The following is a 20344-nucleotide window of genomic DNA, read 5'->3' on the forward strand; positions in this document are numbered from 1 at the left end:
ACTATAACGCCCAAATCACACTGACTGCGGAACGGCCACGGTGCGTTTTCCGTACGCCTGCCGCACGGGCTGCAATTCACACCGCGTGCGTTGCGTGAGCTGTCCGTGTCCGGAAATCTGCACCCGCCAGACCACAAGATCACGGGGGTTCACGCTCGAGAGTTGAGTTCACGCGATAACAGCCGTGTATATAAGAGTCCTATTTGTATAGAATAGCCACACTTGCCTGTTGTCACATCGATATGCTTTTGGATATTATTTTTGTGACTTCTACCATGGCTCTTCTACCATGGGTAAGTACGTTTTGTGTTTAAATAGTGTTATTTTGTCATGTTTAATTTAATCTGAGCTATTTTTTTCATCTTTTAAATGTCCGACTCATGTCAAGCTATGTATGTAACTTCCATCCCAAAAAAACAAGTTTGCGAACAGTTTTATTTTAAAATATACCGCATATACCTTGATGCCGACGCTTGACTTTCTGTCCGACTCGTGTAATTTTTTCAGCTTCATGAAAATCTGCAAATCTGCGGAAACCTTCCACACCGCATATGCACTGCACTGCAGCTGATGTAAATTGACACGCAGATTATATTCCTTGCTTTGTGTTTGGGGAATATTTGAGTTTGTTACACATATAAGCCACATCTGACTGTAGGCCGCAGGTGTTTTAGTGTTAAAGCACTGGGTTCCCGCTACATTCTTTTCCATAATGATGGCGCAAATTGTCTCACTCTCGCTCTGTCTATCCTACTGTATTTGGGCTCACTTGGTTTGTTTTACTCTGCCTGACGCTCTTGCGCTTCCTTTATTGTGTGCCCCCTTGTTATCTAATGAATTTTGGGAGTCTGTGACATTCAGCAGTTAATCTATAGCAGGGGTGGGCAAGTTCGGTCCGAGTGTGCCCCCTTGGGATCTAATGGATAAGCCGCACCTTTGTATTAGCCGCAGGGTCGATTGCAAGTGAAAAAGTAGCGGCTTATAGTCCAGAAATTACTGTAGATCGGGGGTAGGCAAGTTCGGTCTTAGAGAGCCGCAGTCCTGCATGTTTTTGATGTCTCCCTCCTCAAACACAGCTGAGAGGCTCCTGTAGAACGTAATTATGAGCTGATGATTTCAAACACCTGGGTTGGAGGCAGGAGACACCGAAAACATGCAGGACTGCGGCTCTCTAAGACCGAACTTGCCTTCCCCTGATCTACAGTAATTTCTGGACTATAAGCTGCTACTTTTTCACTTGCAATCGACCCTGCGGCTAATACAAAGGTGCGGCTTATCCATTAGATCACAAGGGGGCACACTCGGACCGAACTTGCCCACCCCTGCTATAGATTAACTGCTGAATGTCACAGACTCCCAAAATCAGCATTACATTGTGTAATTTTTGGGACTACAAACCGTAAAACATAATGCAGCAGTATCTGTCTTGGGTGAATCATGTATACAATAAAATGTTAAATTCTGAGTCTAACTGTTACTGTTCATTGTTTTGTATTATGAGTTGCAAAAATGTATTCCAAGTTTTATTTGTTTCAAATTTCTGGAAAGAAACAGTGAAACACACTGGAGAGCAAAAAAAAAAAAGACACATTAAAAAGGGAGATAGATCAAGGGAGAGAAAAACTCAAAATGGAATCCACCCCAACAGGTACAACCAGGAAAACAGCCTTTGTGAAAGGCAATAGAACTGGAAACATTGCAGTTACAAAGTTGTGCAAGGATATGCAAGCAAAAGTGTGTGTATTTATTTATGTGTCTGTTTGTATCTTTGTACACGCTGTTGTGCGTGGGATGCTTCCCTAGGAGGTTCAGCGTTGCACTGCAGAAATGAAGATCACATCGGAAAACTCCAACCATCCTGAAAACAAGCATAAGAATCGATATATCAACATAGTGGCCTGTGAGTGAAGCAAATGTAGACGTATTTCAACACAAAAAGATAAGCAGTTAAAAAAGCACACACACATTTAGACAGATTTGTGAATCAAATTTGACTTTTGTCTATGTTGAAAAAGTTTTAGCTCTTTAGTCCAGCTCACAAAAAAATGGGAGCAAAAACAAAAGTTTTGTGTTTAGATTTTCATTCCATGTATCTGGAACCAGAGGTGGCAAATTCAGGTCCAGAAAGTAAAACTCTGCCACAGTTTGGCTTTAGCCCCAGGTGCTAGCTAGATAACTCCCTAGCTAGCGCCCATGGTGCTCGTTTACCTGCTAGGGAGCTAGCTAGCTAGCATCAGGGGCTAAATCCAAACTGTGGCAGGGTTTTTACTTTCTGGACCTGGATTTGCCACCTCTGTCTGGAACTGTTCTAGAAACAGCATCTTGTTCACATGAGTGCATGCTGGTAGCAAAGAGCAGGTGTGTAAAGCCTAGTTGGACATCATTTGAACTAGAATGGGATAATGTGCTGTGCTTTGGCAGTGCCTAGATTTACATAACAGGACAGTTGTATGCTTGAACTGGTTTTACCTTCAAAATGCAAGCATTACTTACCAACTGCAGTATGTTTTATGCGCAGATGACCACAGCAGAGTGAAGTTAAGAATGTCGGTGGGAAAGGATTCCAAATACACTGACTACATCAATGCCAACTATGTGGATGTGAGTGTTTCCACACAATCTATGCACTCATCTGAGGTTTTTAGTTTTTTTTGGGTCTGTGTGTGTGTATGTGTGTAGTTTATATAAAAGGTAAGAAAAGATGCAATTTTTTGTTGTGGTTAAACGCCAATTAAAAAATTCAGAACATATACAGTATTTAAACCCAAAAACATGTAAATAAGTTTTTTTTAATGTTGTCCTTCACTCCCAAAAACATATTGTATGGTTTTTATGCAAGAGTATACTAAAGGCTTTGATGCAGCTTCTGACATGAAGAGGTGGCTTAAAACAATGGTAGTTATTACAAAAAACGACCAGCGGGTGGCAGCAGAGTATAAGAGATCAGCCAGGGCCATATTGCAACAAGCTCTTTTTGACAGTGTTTTCACTAGGAACGTATCGATTAAACTTACCTATATTCTAATGCTAATTGCTGCAAAACGGAAACAGATGCAAATATACTTTTTTTTCCTGATGAAAGAAGAGACTCTAATCTTTCTTTTGATTTTATAGCAATAGAACACAATATTCTGTGTGCCTTGCAAAATCCGTCAAAAAACAGTAAAACAGCCGGGAGCGAAGGGGGTTGCTTCAGTGAAAATGGATGGAAGTCAATGAGCTAGTTTACACATTTTAAGTAAAACATACATGTTAAACAGAAATCGTGTAAGGGAGTTAACAACATTGGAATGCAAACTGTGATCCAAGGGACTTGGGTGAAATTCACTCGCCAGGAATAGGGATGAGGGTGAGGGTTCGGAATGAGCCGTCAAGCGTCTGCTCGGAAGTTTGTTGTGAAAAGCAAATTCACCTTTCAGAACGACTCAAAGACACAAAGGATGCGCCAAAATCAGCAGCAGCAAAAGAAAATGGTGTAACCAGCATTTAGAACTGAGGCCAGTTGAAAATCTTTGGAGTGGCCTGAAGAGGTCTGTAGTCAGGAGTTTCCGCAGCATTGTGACACAATTGGAGCGCTTTTACAATTGTGTGACAAAAAATTCCAAATAAGTCTTTTTTTTTTTACCACACTTAGCTGTACTCTATTATACAAGCATATTTTCTTTTGCTATTTGTGTATTTCCCAGTTATTAAATAAAAAAAGTTCCGAATTTATGTCCGTCTTGATCCAATTTTTACATCACAAAGTTGGCATTAAAAAGAGTGTTTAGTTTTTATACAGTACCTACTGTATACTATTTTTGAAAATGACTGCATGCATAGTTTCTTATATTGTCTTGTATAATTAAATTGTAGTACATTATGTCTCTTTCAGGGTTACAACAAGCCCAATGCCTACATTGCAGCCCAGGGCCCACTCAAGTCTACCTTTGAGGATTTTTGGTGGATGGTGTGGGACCAGAATACAGGCATCATCGTCATGATCACTAACTTAGTCGAAAAAGGACGAGTATGTGAGACACACACATGCTTTGCGCACACACACTCTACTGAACTTTTAAACATGTTTTCTCAAAAATGTTTAACTCCTCTTTGATTACATAAAGAAATGCACCACAGTAAGCACAGTGATCTCATGCTATTGTTAAAAGGTTGCCCTGCTTAAAAAACCTTTGTGTTTGTAAAGTTAAAAGTACCACTGATTGTCAGACTCACCTAAGTGGGGCGAAATTCATTCTCCGCATTTGACCCATCCCCTGAGAGCGGTGAGCAGCTGCAAAGGCCGCGCTCGAGAACCATTTGGTGATCTAACCCCCCAATTCCAACCCTTAATGCTGAGCGTCAAGCAGGGTGGCAATGGGTCCCATTTTTATAGTCTTTGGTATGACATGGCCGGGGATTAAACCCACAACCTCCCAGTCTCAGGGCGGACACTCTACCACTGGGTAGTTGCCACAAGATGACGGCGGAGAGGATCTTAAAGAATCAAAACCATACATCTAGCATGTACACAATCATGTACTCATGGTACTCGTATCTTGCTGATGAAAAGCGTCATTCATGTCACTCTCCTCTTGATCATGTTTCAATATTAGAGATGTCCAATACTACTTTTTTTTTTTGTGACTGATACCAGTGCTCGACTCTTGAATAATCACCGACACCAAAACCAAGCACCGGTACCACTACCCTGTCAACACACCAATGTGGGGCCCATGTGGGTTGGATATGGGTTGGTGAATGGGTTCCATTTGGGCTGCCCAGCTAGGCCAGTTAATTTTGGCCACGAATTTCATGGTGGCCCCATGTGGGCAAGCCCAGATGGGCTCAAGGTGGGCCTCATATGCTAGCTAGCTAGCTAAAACCCACATGGGTATGGAATGGGCTGGTGAATGGGCCTCATCTGGGCTACCCAGCTGGGTCCTAGTTAACAGTTGGCTCCTAAAAATGGCTGCCGTGACAGGGGTTTGAACCAGGATACCTTGGAACCAAAGTTAGAGACATGACAAAATTGATATTTTAAATACATTTAACGTGACATCAGCCTATCACTGATTTAGGATCCACATTTTAACAGTCCAGTTTTTGGGGAAGTTACTTCTGTAAGTTAAAATTACTTCCAGTGCCCAAATTCCTTTTATTCGAATGTCAGCGATTCCTGTGACAAGCGAGGAAAAGGAAAATACCGCCAACTCGTGCTGGTGTGAAGGTGGAGCTTAAATACTTCTCAAATCTACGACTCTGTAAAATAACACCTTGTTTGGACACCATTTAACTCTGAAAATATTAAAATTACACTTAAAAAGTTGAAATCTGTTCCCAAAAATTTCATCTCGAAATGTAAACTTCCTACATGGTGATGCAAAAAGAATATGTCAAAATGTATGCAATATTTCAGAAATTAAAAACAATAAAAAACTGTAGCTTGGACACATTTTTGTACGTACCTTGAAGTTTTTGTTTAATGTTTTATAAGTGGCCAATGTGGCTACCACCGGCAGCACGGACAACATCAAACAGAATTATTATTTTTCCAACTCAAATAAACCTGAAGTACTTATTGAGGTGGCAAAATGTTGCCAGTTAGCAGACTTCCTTTAATTGGCTCAAAGGGGGAGGGGTTTTCCCATATCGTTTCGGAATGCTGTGCAGCACTTTCTTCTAGGTTTTAATATTAATCTTGCACTATCAAACTTGTATGAAATGGCCCATTAATAGTCCAAATAATACATAGCGTCACCCTCTTGAAATAATTGCCCAAGTCATTTTTTTCTTCAATTTTTTTTTATTTTTGCCTAAATGATCTTCTTGTGATGGAAAAGGTTTAAAAAAATTGTTTCCTGAAAAATCTGGGAGGAAAAATTACTTAGGCGATTATTTCAAGAATGTGTCATTATTAAGTTGAATTATATATTTTTTTTCCAAAAGAAAATTTTACTTAATTGCTGTTATTGTGCAAAATTTGAATTTTGGAGTAAAGCCCAGCCAGAGCCCACTTATTGCCCATACTTAGTTTCGCCCATCTACTGCCCACCTACTGCCTAAGTGGGGCCCAACAACAAAGCCCACTCTAAGCCCATGCCCAGCCAAAGCCCAACTAGACCAAGTGGTGCCCATATGGGCCCCAACTGTACATGTTCGCTGGGGACGAACTAGTACTTTTGATACATAAAATTTCCCCCAAAAAACAAAGACATAATTTTAAACAAAGGCCTATATATCACTATATAGAATATAATCCTTAAAATTGTGTGAAATTAAATGTAATATTCATCTCAATGGGCATCTGTCAGACGTGTGCTTTAAGTCCCCGATCGTAAAATGGCCACAAGAGGGCACTACCTGTGCTGATACCTTAAAAGGAACCTCGTATCGGCACCGATACCTGGTATTGGTACTTGCCCATTCCTACTTAATATTATAAAATAGCAAACATTGACACTGTAATATATTAACTAGGAATGTAACAATATCTAAACATTACGATGCAATAAATAATAATGTAATTATCACAATATAATTATCACGATATTGTGGGTAGGTTGGCGAAATAAGAAAACCTCACAATACTGTGTAAAGACTCACGATTTTGAAATTTAAATAATTTGTTGGTATGACTGATTTATATGAGAGATAACTGCCACAGTTTGGGATGGGTACCTTTCACATTTGAAACGGTGCTGTTTCAATTCTCTGTACCTAGGAATCGATACCGGTACTCAACGGTACGAATTTTCGGTACTTTTGTACTCTCTTTTTTGTTCTTTCTTTCTTTTTTATGTTATTTATTTATTTGGGGTGGTAATAAATGTTCATCATTGTTTATTTAACAGTAATATATTTTTAAATATCTATTTCACAATTACACAAATAACAAAAATGTAAAATTAAATAAATAAATATAATAATGTCTGGGTGTTATTGTTGTCGATTGCAGAGAAAATGTGACCAGTACTGGCCAACAGAGAATAGTGAGCAATATGGCAACTTAGTTGTCACACTGAAAAGCACCAGAGTTCATGCCTGCTACACTGTTCGACATTTTACACTGAGTAACACTAAAGTGAAAAAGGTAAGATTTTGTTTGTTTGTTTTTTAACATCTTGATCACTGTGGTGTCCCTTATTTTTTCTTTACTCTATGTAATTTTGACTATTATGTGGGCAATTCCACGATGTGTCCAACATATTGTGGAGAATTTATGCTTTTGTGAAAAGATTGCTCTTAAATGCCCGCACTTCTCTTCTGTTCCACAATCTAGGGTGGAAAGAGGCACCCGAAGACACGGGCCCAGAGTGACCGGAACGTGCTCCAGTATCATTATACACAGTGGCCCGACATGGGCGTTCCGGAATATACCTTGCCTGTCCTCACATTTGTTCGCCGGTCCTCTGCTGCACAAACGCCTGATATGGGGCCGATGATTGTCCACTGCAGGTAACAGCTGATGTACATTTTGTTTACTGTCACTTATTTTTCATTCATCCATCCATCCATCCATCCATCCATCAATTCTCTTCACCAATGTCACCTATGGTTGGATCACATAAATTTTTGTATGTATCCTCATACTAATCATTACCAAAAGTAGAGGTTTTCAACTAAATACTGTGTGCAATTTGTACAGGAATATTTCAATGCATCACTTGGCAAGTTACCATTTGTAAATATCTACAGTGTTTGGTTCACATACTGTATGTATTCATCACAACGTGTCAGTTTGTTGTCATTTTCAATTCCCAAAGTCAAAGATTGCATTATATTATATTTAATATGTACAAAGTATAAATATGTACTTTACATAAATATTTATTTTACATAAAGTGCATATTTATCATCCTACCCAAACAGACATTTCTGGAGTTTTAGCTAACATTTGATTTTTCACCAGTAACTACTACAAACTCACTTGCTGACTGCTCATTGTGACAAACTTAGGAATCTAATGCAGTTCTCCTGTTGGCTTAGCTTAAACTGATTCAACAGCGCCCCCTGCTGTAAAGTTTACTGGCATTTGGGTGTGTGGATCTGTGAGCTTGTGTGCGTGGATCTGCTAGGCGGAATATTAGTGCCAAAAGTCACGTGACTGTTATCCGTAGTTGTAGAATTGCTTTTTTTGTACGTGATTTATTATTTTTTTGCACTTAAAGGATATTTTTTCATACTTGAAAGATTTTAGTTTGTACTTGAAATATATTTTTTGCACTCGAAAGATTTTTGTTGTATACTTGAAGGATTGAAGAAATTTTTCTTTGTATAATGTAAAATATGCTGCATTTGTTTCTGAAGCAGGATGTATTTGTTTGATAGTTACAGTTCATTCAATCTTACCGATTCGACATGTCATCATCATTGCTCTCTCTTTTTTTTTTTTTTCTTCTTTTTTTTTTGTATGTGTGTGAGTATGTGGGTGTGGGTGTACATATGTACTCATTAATTCACCTAAAACCTATTAAAAATCACATACCGTTCACCTAAACCGAATTTTCGGTAGATGCTGGTGTGGTGGATCTGGTGATAGTTTTAGTTCTTATGTGCAAAACAAAATGCATTAGTTTGTGAATGATGTTTTGAATTTGCAAAACACACTGATTATGTTTGCGAATTGTTGGGTGTGAGTAAATCATGTTTTGTGTGTTTGTGGGGTTGGCATGATTTTAACTCCATAAATGTCAAAATTCTGTTTTTCATTTGTCAATTTTGAAAATAAATTATACACAGATTGAAGTGGTTATTGTGCCTTTGTCTGCTTTTCCTGACTGTTGTATTGTTTTGCAGTGCAGGAGTGGGTCGCACAGGGACCTATATTGTCATTGACAGCATGTTGAAGCAGATCAAGGACAAGTGTACTGTTAACGTACTCGGCTTTCTCAAACACATACGTTCTCAGCGCAACTACTTAGTACAGACTGAGGTTGGTATTTTTCTTTGTTTTAGACAAATATTTTTTATTTTAGGAAGGGGTTTTTTTTGGTGCAAGAGTCCCAGTCAAGCTCTTAATTTCAAAAAGCGTATTTTTACTGTTTCTGTTGGATGGAAGGTGTGCAATGTTTTCTGAATATTCACGCATATGTTTATGTACTTTTAACTAGTTTCTGTTCCACGGTTCCACCACTGACATACTTTAAGATAAATAGTGTGTATTTACAACTTTTTTATTGACAAAGTAGATATGATGAAGTTAAATGTTTGAAAATGCACTGTGATTTGTCCCATTTTGCTTGCCTGTTCCAGGAGCAATACGTGTTTATCCATGATGCCTTGATGGAAACAATCTTGGGCAAGGAGACTGAGGTTGCAGCCAACAGACTTCATCACTACACAAACAGCATCATGACACCGGGACACAGTGGTCGAACAAGTGTGGAGAAACAGTTTAAGGTGAAGGGACAAATCATTTGTAAATACTCAAATAGCACATTTCGTTTTATTAGCTACTTTCATTAACTCACTACACTAGTTTTGCACAATACGCTTTTATAGACATATAGGGCACATAACACACTTTGGGGGGGTGGGGTAGGGTGGAAACACCGTCTTCGCCCTACAACTCCCTTCCAATTTTAATGCACCACACAACTGTGTGTGTGTGGGGGGGGGGGGTGCCATCGGTTGGGGCAGACTGCAGTATAGAGCAGTGCTGCGGTCCCCTGTCCGTGTCCCCGCCGCCCTATTTTTTTTTTTTAATGCATCACACACACACACACACACTTGTATATACACTGAGTGGGGTCACATTCAAGGTTTAGGGGTAGAGTTTGTCAGTCGGCGAGCTGGCGGACTCAGTAACAGGGGTTAGCTTTCACTAAGAATGCTGGGGTGACGACCGGGGCCTTTCCCCGCTGGGCCTGGGGTTCGGGGGTACCCCCATCTCCCATTCTGCCCCCGGTGTTCCGTCCCTCCACGCGGCGGGGGGTGGGCGTGGGTGCCCTCTCCGCTCCGCTGTCCGGCCCCTCTTCGGCGCCGATGCCTGGGTGCGGGGGGTCCCCGGGATCTGGGGGTCGGGGGCAGCTTGGTTGGGGTGGGGGGACGGGGGGGGGGGGGGGGGGGCGTGGGGGGAGCGGTGGCTGTGGACCGGTGGGGTGCCTGGCGGGCCTGCAGTGCCCCGTCCTGCTGCGTTAGGTTGGGGACGCGGGCCATGTTGGGGTGGGGGGCGCTCCTGCTCCTGGGTTTGCCCTCCGGCCGGTGGGCCTGGCGGGGCCCGGGGGTCGTCCTTTGGCGCTGCCGCGGCCTGGGGGGCCCTGAGGTGTTGCGCTTGCTCTGTCCTGGCAGGGGTCGACGGCTCCCCTCTTTGGTGGAGATTTTCATGCATGCCAGATCCACCACACCAGCATCTATCGAAACTCAGACACAATCTGCTTCTTCCTCAGGTCATTGAATCGGTGGAGGCTGGTGTCTGTGGATCTCACTCTGCTTCGTCTGTCCTTCCTTCCTTTCCTCAGTCTCTCCTTTTGGTCTCTTGAGATCTCCCTGATTTGTTGGAATTTAGATGTTTCTGGGGTTGGTGAAGGACTCTGGTTGGTGGCCCGGTGGGGGGGGTCTGGTCGGTGCTGGATTTCACTTTCCTTTCTTTTCTTTGGTCCTTCCTCGGGTCTCCTGACGGCGGTGTTCGGTTTAGGTGAACGGTATGGGATTTTTTAATAGGTTTTTGGTGAACTAACGAATACACACACACTCGCACGCACGCACACACGCACATACACATACTCACCCACGTACAAAATAATAAAAATAATAAAAAATAAAGAGAGCAATGATGATGACATTAACGAATGAACAATGCTGAGCTCTTCAAAAAAAAAAGCTACTTTCATTCGTTAGAAATATATATTATATTTTTTTGAAATTTAAAAAAAAAAAATTCTGTCATTACTGTTAAAGGGCCCGTATCACGGTATTTTAAGACTTTCTGCAGTTAACTACAGGCATGAATATTTCTTACCTTTGGCACAATGACGACATAATTTCTTATGACATAAGAGTAATTTTGGTGGCTATTTTTCTAACCCGGAAGTAACCCGGTTCACTAAAACCCCACCTCTCTACTTCCATGAAATCATGGAAGGAGAGCTGCTACCTGCACTGGCCAAAACGGTAAATATGGAAGGAGATATTGTCGTGCTTAAGAAAGGATCAAGCCAAGCGGCGTGCTAGCAAACAACTCTTTAATGCCAATTTGGAACAGTTCCTGTCGGCCATAACCACACCAAAACCACAACAAGACGCTAACATTTTATAGCTTACTAACAGTCTCATGTTTCCTTCACGGCCAGTTCAGACCATGAGAACCACAGAATCACGAACCTCACATCCTCGAACCAGTGTAAAGTGGCAATCTTTATACAGCATTGATGTACTATTCATCCATGCACATAGTGATATGTGTAACAACAAGTCAGTTTATTTTTTATACAACAAAATATGTCTGACATATTGTGTTTGACAACGGAGCTAGTGTTATTGCTTATTCTAATAATATATCATTATTTAGTTGGCGGTTTGATTTACTTCCAGCTCTGCCACTCCATCAGGTTTCAATGTGGGAATTGTGCGACTTTCAAGGTTTAATCTCCTGGTCAATCCACTTTGGTACTGGCCAGTGAAGAAACACACTCCTCGATGGGTCATTATGCTAACATAACATTAGCAAACCCAGAAAACAGGTGAGCCGTGATTGGCTGTGACCTGTTTCCTGAGCACCTGGGATGTCATGTCAAAAATAATGAAGTTATCAAGTTAATTTTAGACAAAACATTCTTTATACCTGAGAAAAATGGCTAAATGAGTCAGGTATGCCTTTATGGGCATTTGAAATGATTACATGTTGCTTTGAGTACTATGTTTTCCATTGTGTGAAATTCTAACATTTCCCTTCATCTTCCCATATGTTTTAGATGGTTACACACTGTAATGCCAGATTCACGGAGTGCTTTAGTTCTCAAAAGGAGTGCAACAAAGAGAAAAATCGAATTTCCTCTGTGGTGCCATGTAAGTATTACATTTTTGTTATTTTGTTATAAACAGGAATATGAATCCCAAAAGTTATCAGGAATCTGTTCCTGTAAGGTGTTTTTACCTTGTCTATAAGCATTTGCGCAAGAATGCTACAGGAATACTATTCAACAAAGATCGATCCTGTTGACTACAACAGACTATTCAGAATTGGTACATTGCGTAATGCCTTGGATAAAAATACATCTGAACTTTTACTAAACTCTGATTACTACGACGGCGTATTAGGGCCACATATATAGATTTTTTTTTTATCAGAGGGGGGATGATATTCTGAGGAAAAAAAATCTCAAATTTGCGACTTTATTTGTGACTTTATAAAGTGGCAAATTTGCGACTGATAAAGTGGCAAAAAAAAGCAATAACTTACGGCAAATACACGTAGCATAGCTATGGTCTAACGTGAGGATTCGTTGGTGGTTAATGGGACACTGTTTATAAAATGAAAAGACAGGATGGAGACGATTCATTCTTAAATTAAACTTTACTCATACACGGCAGCTAGAGCGACAACACTTCCTGATCCTCTATCAGCTGACTAACACTCACCAATGAGAAGCTAGCACAGAGGTGGGCAATCTCGGTCCTCAAGGGCCGGAGTCTTGCGGGTTTTGGAGGTTTCTCACTTCCAACACAAGCTGATTCCAATCAACAGGTATCGTTATCAGGCTTACGCAGAGCTTACTGATGAGCCGATCGTATATCAGCTGTGTTGGAGAAGGGCGACATGCAAAACCTGCAGGACTCCGGCCCTCGATGCCCACCTCTGAGCTAGCATATTTTAGGTAAATGCAAGTGAATGACGGAGAGCAGCAGATTCGACACACCGAATTTGCTACATGTACAAAAAAAAAAAAGTATGAATGTGTAATAATTCTGGAAACATAAATGTACAAGTAAATATACATTTAAAAAAATGATCAGTGGACCAGGGTGTGGACCTTCGCAAAGCGAGGCGTCTTTGTCGCTGGCCTTACCCAATGCTTCAAAGTGTGAATGGTAACATGATATGGTTAAAGCCATCTCCTTTTTGGAAAAAGTATTGGCATAAACATCCGAATAGTACGCTACAAAAAAAAATTCTTTGTAAGTCTGCCACTTAATAATGTCGCAAATTTGCCACTTTATAAACTCGCAAATTTGCCACTTTATAAACTCGCAAATTTATGAGGGGGGTTTTCTTTCTTTCTTTCTTTTGGAGGAGTTCAAGTATCTTGGGATCTTGTTCACGAGTGAGGGTAGGTTAGAGCGGGAGATCGACAGACGGATCGGTGCAGCGTCTGCAGTGATGTGGACGCTGTATCGGTCCGTTGTGGTGAAGAAGGAGCTGAGCCGAAAGGCAAAGCTCCCGATTTACCGGTCGATCTACGTTCCTGCCCTCACCTATGGTCACGAGCTGTGGGTCGTGACTGAAAGAACAAGATCTCGGATACAAGCGGCCGAAATGAGTTTCCTCCGCAGGGTAGCCGGGCTCTCCCTTAGAGATAGGGTGAGAAGCTCGGTCATTCGGGAGGGAATCAGCGTCGAGCCGCTACTCCTCCGCGTTGAGAGGAACCAGTTGAGGTGGCTGGGGCATCTGGTTCAGATGCCTCCTGGGCGCCTCCCTGGGGAGGTGTTCCGGGCATGTCCTACCGGCAGGAGGCCCCGGGGACGACCCAGGACATGCTGGAGAGACTACGTCTCACGGCTGGCTTGGGAACGCCTTGGGATCCCATCGGAGGAGCTGGCTGAAGTGGCTGGGGAGAGGGAAGTCTGGGCTTCCCTGCTAAAGCTGCTGCGACCCGACCCCGGATAAGCGGAATTGAAGACGGAACGGTTTTCTTTCGCAAATTTGCCATTTTATAAACTCGCAAATGTACGCGTTTTTTTCTCGCTAATTTGCAAGTTTGGCAAGTTTTTTCTCTGAATATTGCCCTCACCCTCTAAAAAATATATTTATACGTGACCCTAATACTCCGTCGTAGATTACCAATATGTTTTCTTACTTAATTTCCATTCTGCCTGAACAGCGGAACAAGCACGGGTGAGCTTAGCGCCTTTGCCTGGTGTCAAGGGGAGCGATTACATTAACGCCTCTTACATAATGGTCAGTACTTTTTGTTCTTTCACATCTCTCCATTCACACAATACACCAATGTAAATCTATTGTCTCAACTTTATAAATACGCAAACTTGCAGTTTGCGTATTTATCATAAATGTATAAGAAAATTATAGACTGATGCATGGAAATGAGTGATGAGAGGGAGTAATGGAATGCTACTATACGCTATGCAAAAACCTCTATGAAACCTGTAGTCGGGTATCATACTCATGTATGCATATGTGCTGTGTGTGTGTGTGCGATTGTGCGTTAGTTTCCCTCTGAAATATTTTATTTTTCCCCCCTCCCACAGAGTTACTACCGTAGTAATGAATTCATCATTACCCAACATCCCCTGCCCCACACCACAAAAGATTTCTGGAGAATGATCTGGGACCATAATGCACAAATCATTGTCATGCTGCCTGCCAACCATGGACTGGTATGATGCATTACAGACACATACATACAATCCATTAACTAGAGTGTTTTGTTATACAAACTGAGGAGTGTGTTCAGCTGGTTTACTTTAATTCTATTGTTGATCAACATAAAACTCGCTGCTGTGAGTGTTCATGATTTTACTACATGCAAGGATAAACACTCATACAGTACTCATTTGTGGATTAAAATCTTACTTGCATATTTCAGTTCACAAGAGTATGAAATAAAAATAAAATGAGGTAAAATCATAACAAAAAAAAAAAAGTAAATAGCATCAGAATAAGGGCATTGTATTACGCCAATCAGTATGATTGTGAAGTTTTTGGACAGTCCCTAAAGAGTTGATGTGATGACTCAGGACTCTTAAAGTTAAAGTACCACTGATTGTCACACCCACCTAAGTGGGGCGAAATTCATTCTCCGCATTTGACCCATCCCCTGAGGGAGCGGTGAGCAGCAGCAGGGGCCGCGCTCTGGAATAATTTGGTAATCTAACCCCCCAATTCCAACCCTTAATGATGAGTGTCAAGCATGAGGCAAATGCGTCCCATTTTTATAGTCTTTGGTGTGACCCGGCCGGGGATTGAACCCACAACCTCCCAGTCTCAGGGCGGACACTCTAACACAGGTGTGGACAAACTCAGTCCTCGAGGGCTGGAACTTGCAAGTTTTGGAGGTTTCCCTCTTCCAACACAAGCTGATTCCAATCAACGGGATCGTTATCAGGGTTATGCAAAGCTTGCAGACGAGCTGAACATATATCAGTTTTGTTGGAGAAGGGAAACATCCAAAACCTGCAGGACTCTGGCCCTCGAGGACTGCGTTTGCCCATCCCTGCTATAACACTAGGGCGCTGAGCTGGCAGATTACTTTACTTTAATTACTGGTAGAAGAAATTGTCAGTCTAGGGGTTTCTTAATTTCACTAATGTAACACTCCTAAAGGGAGTATTTGAACCTAGTTATTATTGTTAACTCTGTTTTAATCATCATCATGTCTAATAATAACAGTATAGTCAACTGTTCCTCATTTTATTTAGAACTTGTTCATTATTAGCATTATTTGCATTATCCATATTTGTTGGTTGGCAGGGAGAAAGGAGCAAATGCCCTCTAGATGACTACTGTATATCAGATCTAATCACATTCAGAAAAAACATGTAATAGAAGCAAAACCTAAAAAATTTAATTAAATAAATACAGCTGCAGAAGTGACCATCTCACCCTTACAACCAGTAGAGGGCAGTGCAGCTCCAGCAATCTTGCATTCATTGATCCATCCATTTTCTTTTCAGATTGCCCTCAATATGGTGGGGGTTTGGGTATTATGATTCAATGGTATTTGAACAAAAGTAGTAATTTCTTATCCAGCAACAATAATTAATAGATATAAAAATAATAACAACAGCAATAATAATAATAATAATAATAATAATAATAATAATAATTGTTATGTCTACCGTTTTCGGTTTTTAAGTTGTGTCAGTGCACCACCTAACGGTTAAGTTATGTTAGTGCATCACCTAGTGGTTAATGTTATTTGCATGTGTAGAAATAGTAGTAGAATAAGTCAGAAACCGGAAGTAATTGATCTTAATGGAACTAGCAGACAAATCCACTCTTGTTTCCTTGCAATTCTTTCTTGTTCAAGCATCATCTGTAAAGTGAACAACTATACATACTAAGCATGCAGCGCTTAGATGTGTGCCGAATTGTAGACGTTTGTCAACTTAAAATGCTAATGCTAATCGTGATCGCTAATTGTTAGCATATGCTAATTAAGTTTGTTGTCTTATGATCATTTATGTGTATGTAGTGCAAATGTTAATTGTATTGTATGTTTCTTGTTGCAGTTTCACAATATAAATATGCAACTTCACTGCAAACCTGGACTCTGTGGAGTTTGTTTATGAATGTTTAGCTGCAAAACGGCAGACATAATAATAGTAATAATAATCATTATCAAAATAGTGTTTGTAAAATTACACAATTCAGAATGGCCCTTCACTTTTTCACAATGTTCATGTGATTGGCCCTTTTAAGTCAATAACATAATACCATAATATTATTAAATGAAAACTAAACAATTTGTTTACTATTAGCAGTAATTTGAATTTACTTTGTGACACTTTAGAACAGCTTGACTTTTAAATGCATTTTCACTGTCAATAGAGATAGTTCCCAAAATGGTAGAAATGTAGTAGATTTGAAATGAAAAGGTTTTCCATCTAGCATAATATTATTTTGATTGTCTTCAAACTAAAATGCTGAATACTACGTTGCTTGTGCTGCTCGGGATGTGTGAATAAGACATTAACTTTCCTCCCATGGTACCATATGTGTTGAATGAAATCCTAAAAGCACCGTTTTACCTTTTTAAAGTAGAAAGGTGCAATAGAAATATAACCTGATTACTGTATTTGAACCCTAAAAATGGACATGATATACAATATTTTTCTGTGAAATTGGGTAACCACATACATTGAAGTAAGTAAATATATAGGGAGTACAAAAATAAACAAACATTGTGATTTCCTCTTTCAGGCAGAGGATGAGTTTGTGTATTGGCCCAGTCGAGAGGAGGCCATGAACTGTGAAGCTTTCACCGTCACCCTCATCAGCCAAGACACACTCTGCTTGTCCAATGAGGATCAAATCAGCATCCATGACTTCATCCTGGAAGCTACGCAGGTTGTGTGTGTGTGTGTGTCGGGGGGGGGGGTGCGTGCGTCTGTATTTGCTTGTGTGTGTTCTCATTATGAATTTTGAACAACAGTATTTTATTTTGTGTCAGACTTAACAGCAGGTCTGAAAATTGAGTGGATAATCAACGACGTGTAAGACAAGGTTCTTTAGGGAACTGTATATTAGACACAGACCGATATGTTTTTTCAGGGCCAATACCTATACCTATTATTAGTAGTCAAGGACGTCGATAACCGATATTTGGAGCCAATATTCATTCACAGTAAAAGGGAAAATATTGGCATAAAAAATTTAACTAAACACAAACTCCAGCTCTTTTTTTTAAGCCTGTGTTTATTGAACATGTCAAGAAGGGGGAGCTTGAGGACCCAAATGCGGGAAGACAGGGCAAGGAGGCAGAGGTTCGTTCAAAAAAGGGATTTTAATTTCTACAAAACAAAAGGCGAGATCTAAATTGCACGGAAAAACATAACATGGAGAAAACAACAAGGCAAAACGGGCAGCATGACATGGGGGGAAAATCCAAGGCAAAAACGGGCAGCATCACAGGGGGAAATACAACAATGACCCGACACAGACAGAGGGGAGACAGCAGACTAAATACACAGACTAACGACACAACAAGACACACCTGGGGCAAGACACAAGTGGCTGAGGGCACTGATTGGATCACACGAGGAATGGCAGGATCACACTTAAACAAGACCAAGGGAGACACACAAGGAAAACAGAACCCAAAACATGACAGAACCCCTCCCTCAAGGGACGGCTCCCAGACGTCCCTAACACAAAAAAGTCCAAAAACAGGGCGGGCGGAGGGGGCCCGGAGGCGGGAACCTGGCACACCCATCAAGGCCAGTCCGGGGGGCGTCCCGGACGCCAGATGAGGGGAGCCCGGCGGCGCCGGTCCGGAGGGCGCCCCGGACGCCACACTGGAGCAAAGGGCGACCACAACGTGCGCCGCCAGACAGGGAGAAGACGGCAGTGGGACGTGCACCTCCTGTCCACACTCAAGGACTTGAAGCCGCCATGGAAGAGGTGAAGAGACTTTGCACGAGAGCGACCGAGGCAAGGAGGCCAGGGGCTGCAGCGGCACAGGCGGGGATGTCCGGGGTCTTGAGGCTGCCGTGGCACGGGGTCTTGGGGCTGCCGTGGCACGGGGTCTTGGGGCTGCCGTGGCACGGGGTCTTGGGGCTGCCGTGGAGGCGGCAGACCTGGCACGGGGTCTTGGGGCTGCCGCGGAGCCGGCACGGGAACCTGGGGCTGCCGCGGAGCCGGCACGGGTACATGGGGCTGCCGCGGAGCCGGCACGGGTACATGGGGCTGCCGCGGAGCCGGCACGGGTACATGGGGCTGCCGCGGAGCCGGCTCGGGTACATGGGGCTGCCGCGGAGCCGGCTCGGTACATGGGGCTGCCGCGGAGCCGGCTCGGGTACATGGGGCTGCCGCGGCAGACGTGGCTCGGGTACATGGGGCTGCGGCGGCAGACGTGGCTCGGGTACATGGGGCTGCGGCGGCAGACGTGGCTCGGGGACTTGGAACTGCGGCCGCAGACGTGGTTCGGGGACTTGGAACTGCGGCCGCAGACGTGGTTCGGGGACTTGGAACTGCGGCGGCAGACGTGGTTCGGGGACTTGGAACTGCGGCGGCAGACGTGGTTCGGGGACTTGGAACTGCGGCGGCAGACGTGGTTCGGGGACTTGGAACTGCGGCGGCAGACGTGGTTCGGGGACTTGGAACTGCGGCGGCAGACGTGGTTCGGGGACTTGGAACTGCGGCGGCAGACGTGGTTCTGGGACTTGGAACTGCGGCGGCAGAAGTGGTTCGGGGACTTGGAACTGCGGCGGCAGACGTGGTTCGGGGACTTGGAACTGCGGCGGCAGACGTGGTTCGGGGACTTGGAACTGCGGCGGCAGACGTGGTTCGGGGACTTGGAACTGCGGCGGCAGACGTGGTTCGGGGACTTGGAACTGCGGCGGCAGACGTGGTTCGGGGACTTGGAACTGCGGCGGCAGACGTGGTTCGAGGACTTGTGCTTGGCTTGGCGGTGCTTGGCTTGGCGGTAGCTGGGTGAACATGGCTTGGGGTGGCGTGGCTGAAGTAGACTTGAGAGCAGGAATAAACTTTTGTTCAGTTTTTTCCCACTTTTTATTTCCTAATTGCAACGTAATTATAACAGAGGTACACATTGGCAGCTTATTTATCTTTAGATGGGACAACACTGACAAAATGACACTTTGACATCATGAAAAGTAGTTGGTGTACAGCTTATAGTGCAAATTTATTGTTCCCTTGAAATAACAGAGAATACAGTTATTAATAGCTAAACCCCTGACAACAAAAGTGAATACACGCATATGGGAAAATGACAAAAGTGTTAATTAATATTTTGTGTGGCCACCATTACTGGCCATCACAGTTTTAACTCTTTTGCATGGAGTTCATCTGGACTTCACAGGTTGCCACTGGAATTCTCTTCCACTCCTCCATCCCAGCCGGGGCTGGTGGAGATTCGAGACCGTATGTTCCTCCACCTTGCATTTCAGAACACCTCAGAGATGCTAAATAGGGTTTAGGTCTGGAGACATATCCAGCCAGTCCATCACCTTTACCCTCAACCTCTTTAGCAAGGCTGTGGTCATCTTGGAGGTGTGTTTGGGGTCATCATCATGCCCTGTGACCCAGTTTCTGGAGGGAGGGGATCATGCTCCGCTTCAGTATGTCACAGCACATTCATGGTTCCCTCCATCAAGTGTAGCTCCCAATGCCAGCAGCACTCATATAACCACAAACTATGGTACTCCCACCACCACCAGGAAACTGTCGTCATCAAGCGCATTTCTGAGGCAGGGCAAAACTTGCTTAACAGACAGTGAAAAGATCCAATCAGTGAAGATCAACATGATGTCATAAAAGCGGGGGCGTGTGTGTGGAAGAGTAGTACACACATAACAGACATATGAAATATATAATATTCATATCAAAGCTTTCTTAAAATAATTGCCTGTCATTTTTTCAGATTTTCAGGAAACACAAAAACATTTAACCATTTGCATCATGAGATAATTTAGGCCCAAAAATATTTTTTGCCAAAAAATGACT

The 20344-nt window shown here is 42.7% G+C and overlaps 1 protein-coding gene across 2 annotated transcripts in view; it reads left to right on the forward strand.

Annotated features, from left to right (window-relative positions):
• Nucleotides 1–20344, forward strand: part of LOC147166742 (receptor-type tyrosine-protein phosphatase gamma-like) — a 385386-nt gene that overhangs the window by 355295 nt on the left and 9747 nt on the right. For both annotated transcript variants that reach the window (XM_086086609.1, XM_086086610.1), the window contains exons 16-26: nt 1804–1900; nt 2519–2601; nt 3875–4009; nt 6938–7072; nt 7262–7437; nt 8779–8914; nt 9235–9381; nt 11895–11988; nt 14022–14098; nt 14407–14535; nt 17081–17227. In XM_086086609.1, coding sequence (XP_085942735.1) covers nt 1804–1900; nt 2519–2601; nt 3875–4009; nt 6938–7072; nt 7262–7437; nt 8779–8914; nt 9235–9381; nt 11895–11988; nt 14022–14098; nt 14407–14535; nt 17081–17227 — 1356 coding nt within the window. The remainder of the gene's footprint in view (nt 1–1803; nt 1901–2518; nt 2602–3874; nt 4010–6937; nt 7073–7261; nt 7438–8778; nt 8915–9234; nt 9382–11894; nt 11989–14021; nt 14099–14406; nt 14536–17080; nt 17228–20344) is intronic.

The sequence above is a fragment of the Leptonotus elevatus genome, chromosome 10 (assembly GCF_054856555.1).
Source record: "Leptonotus elevatus isolate MCC_2025b chromosome 10, RoL_Lele_1.0, whole genome shotgun sequence".
NCBI classification, from domain to species: Eukaryota; Metazoa; Chordata; class Actinopteri; order Syngnathiformes; family Syngnathidae; genus Leptonotus; species Leptonotus elevatus.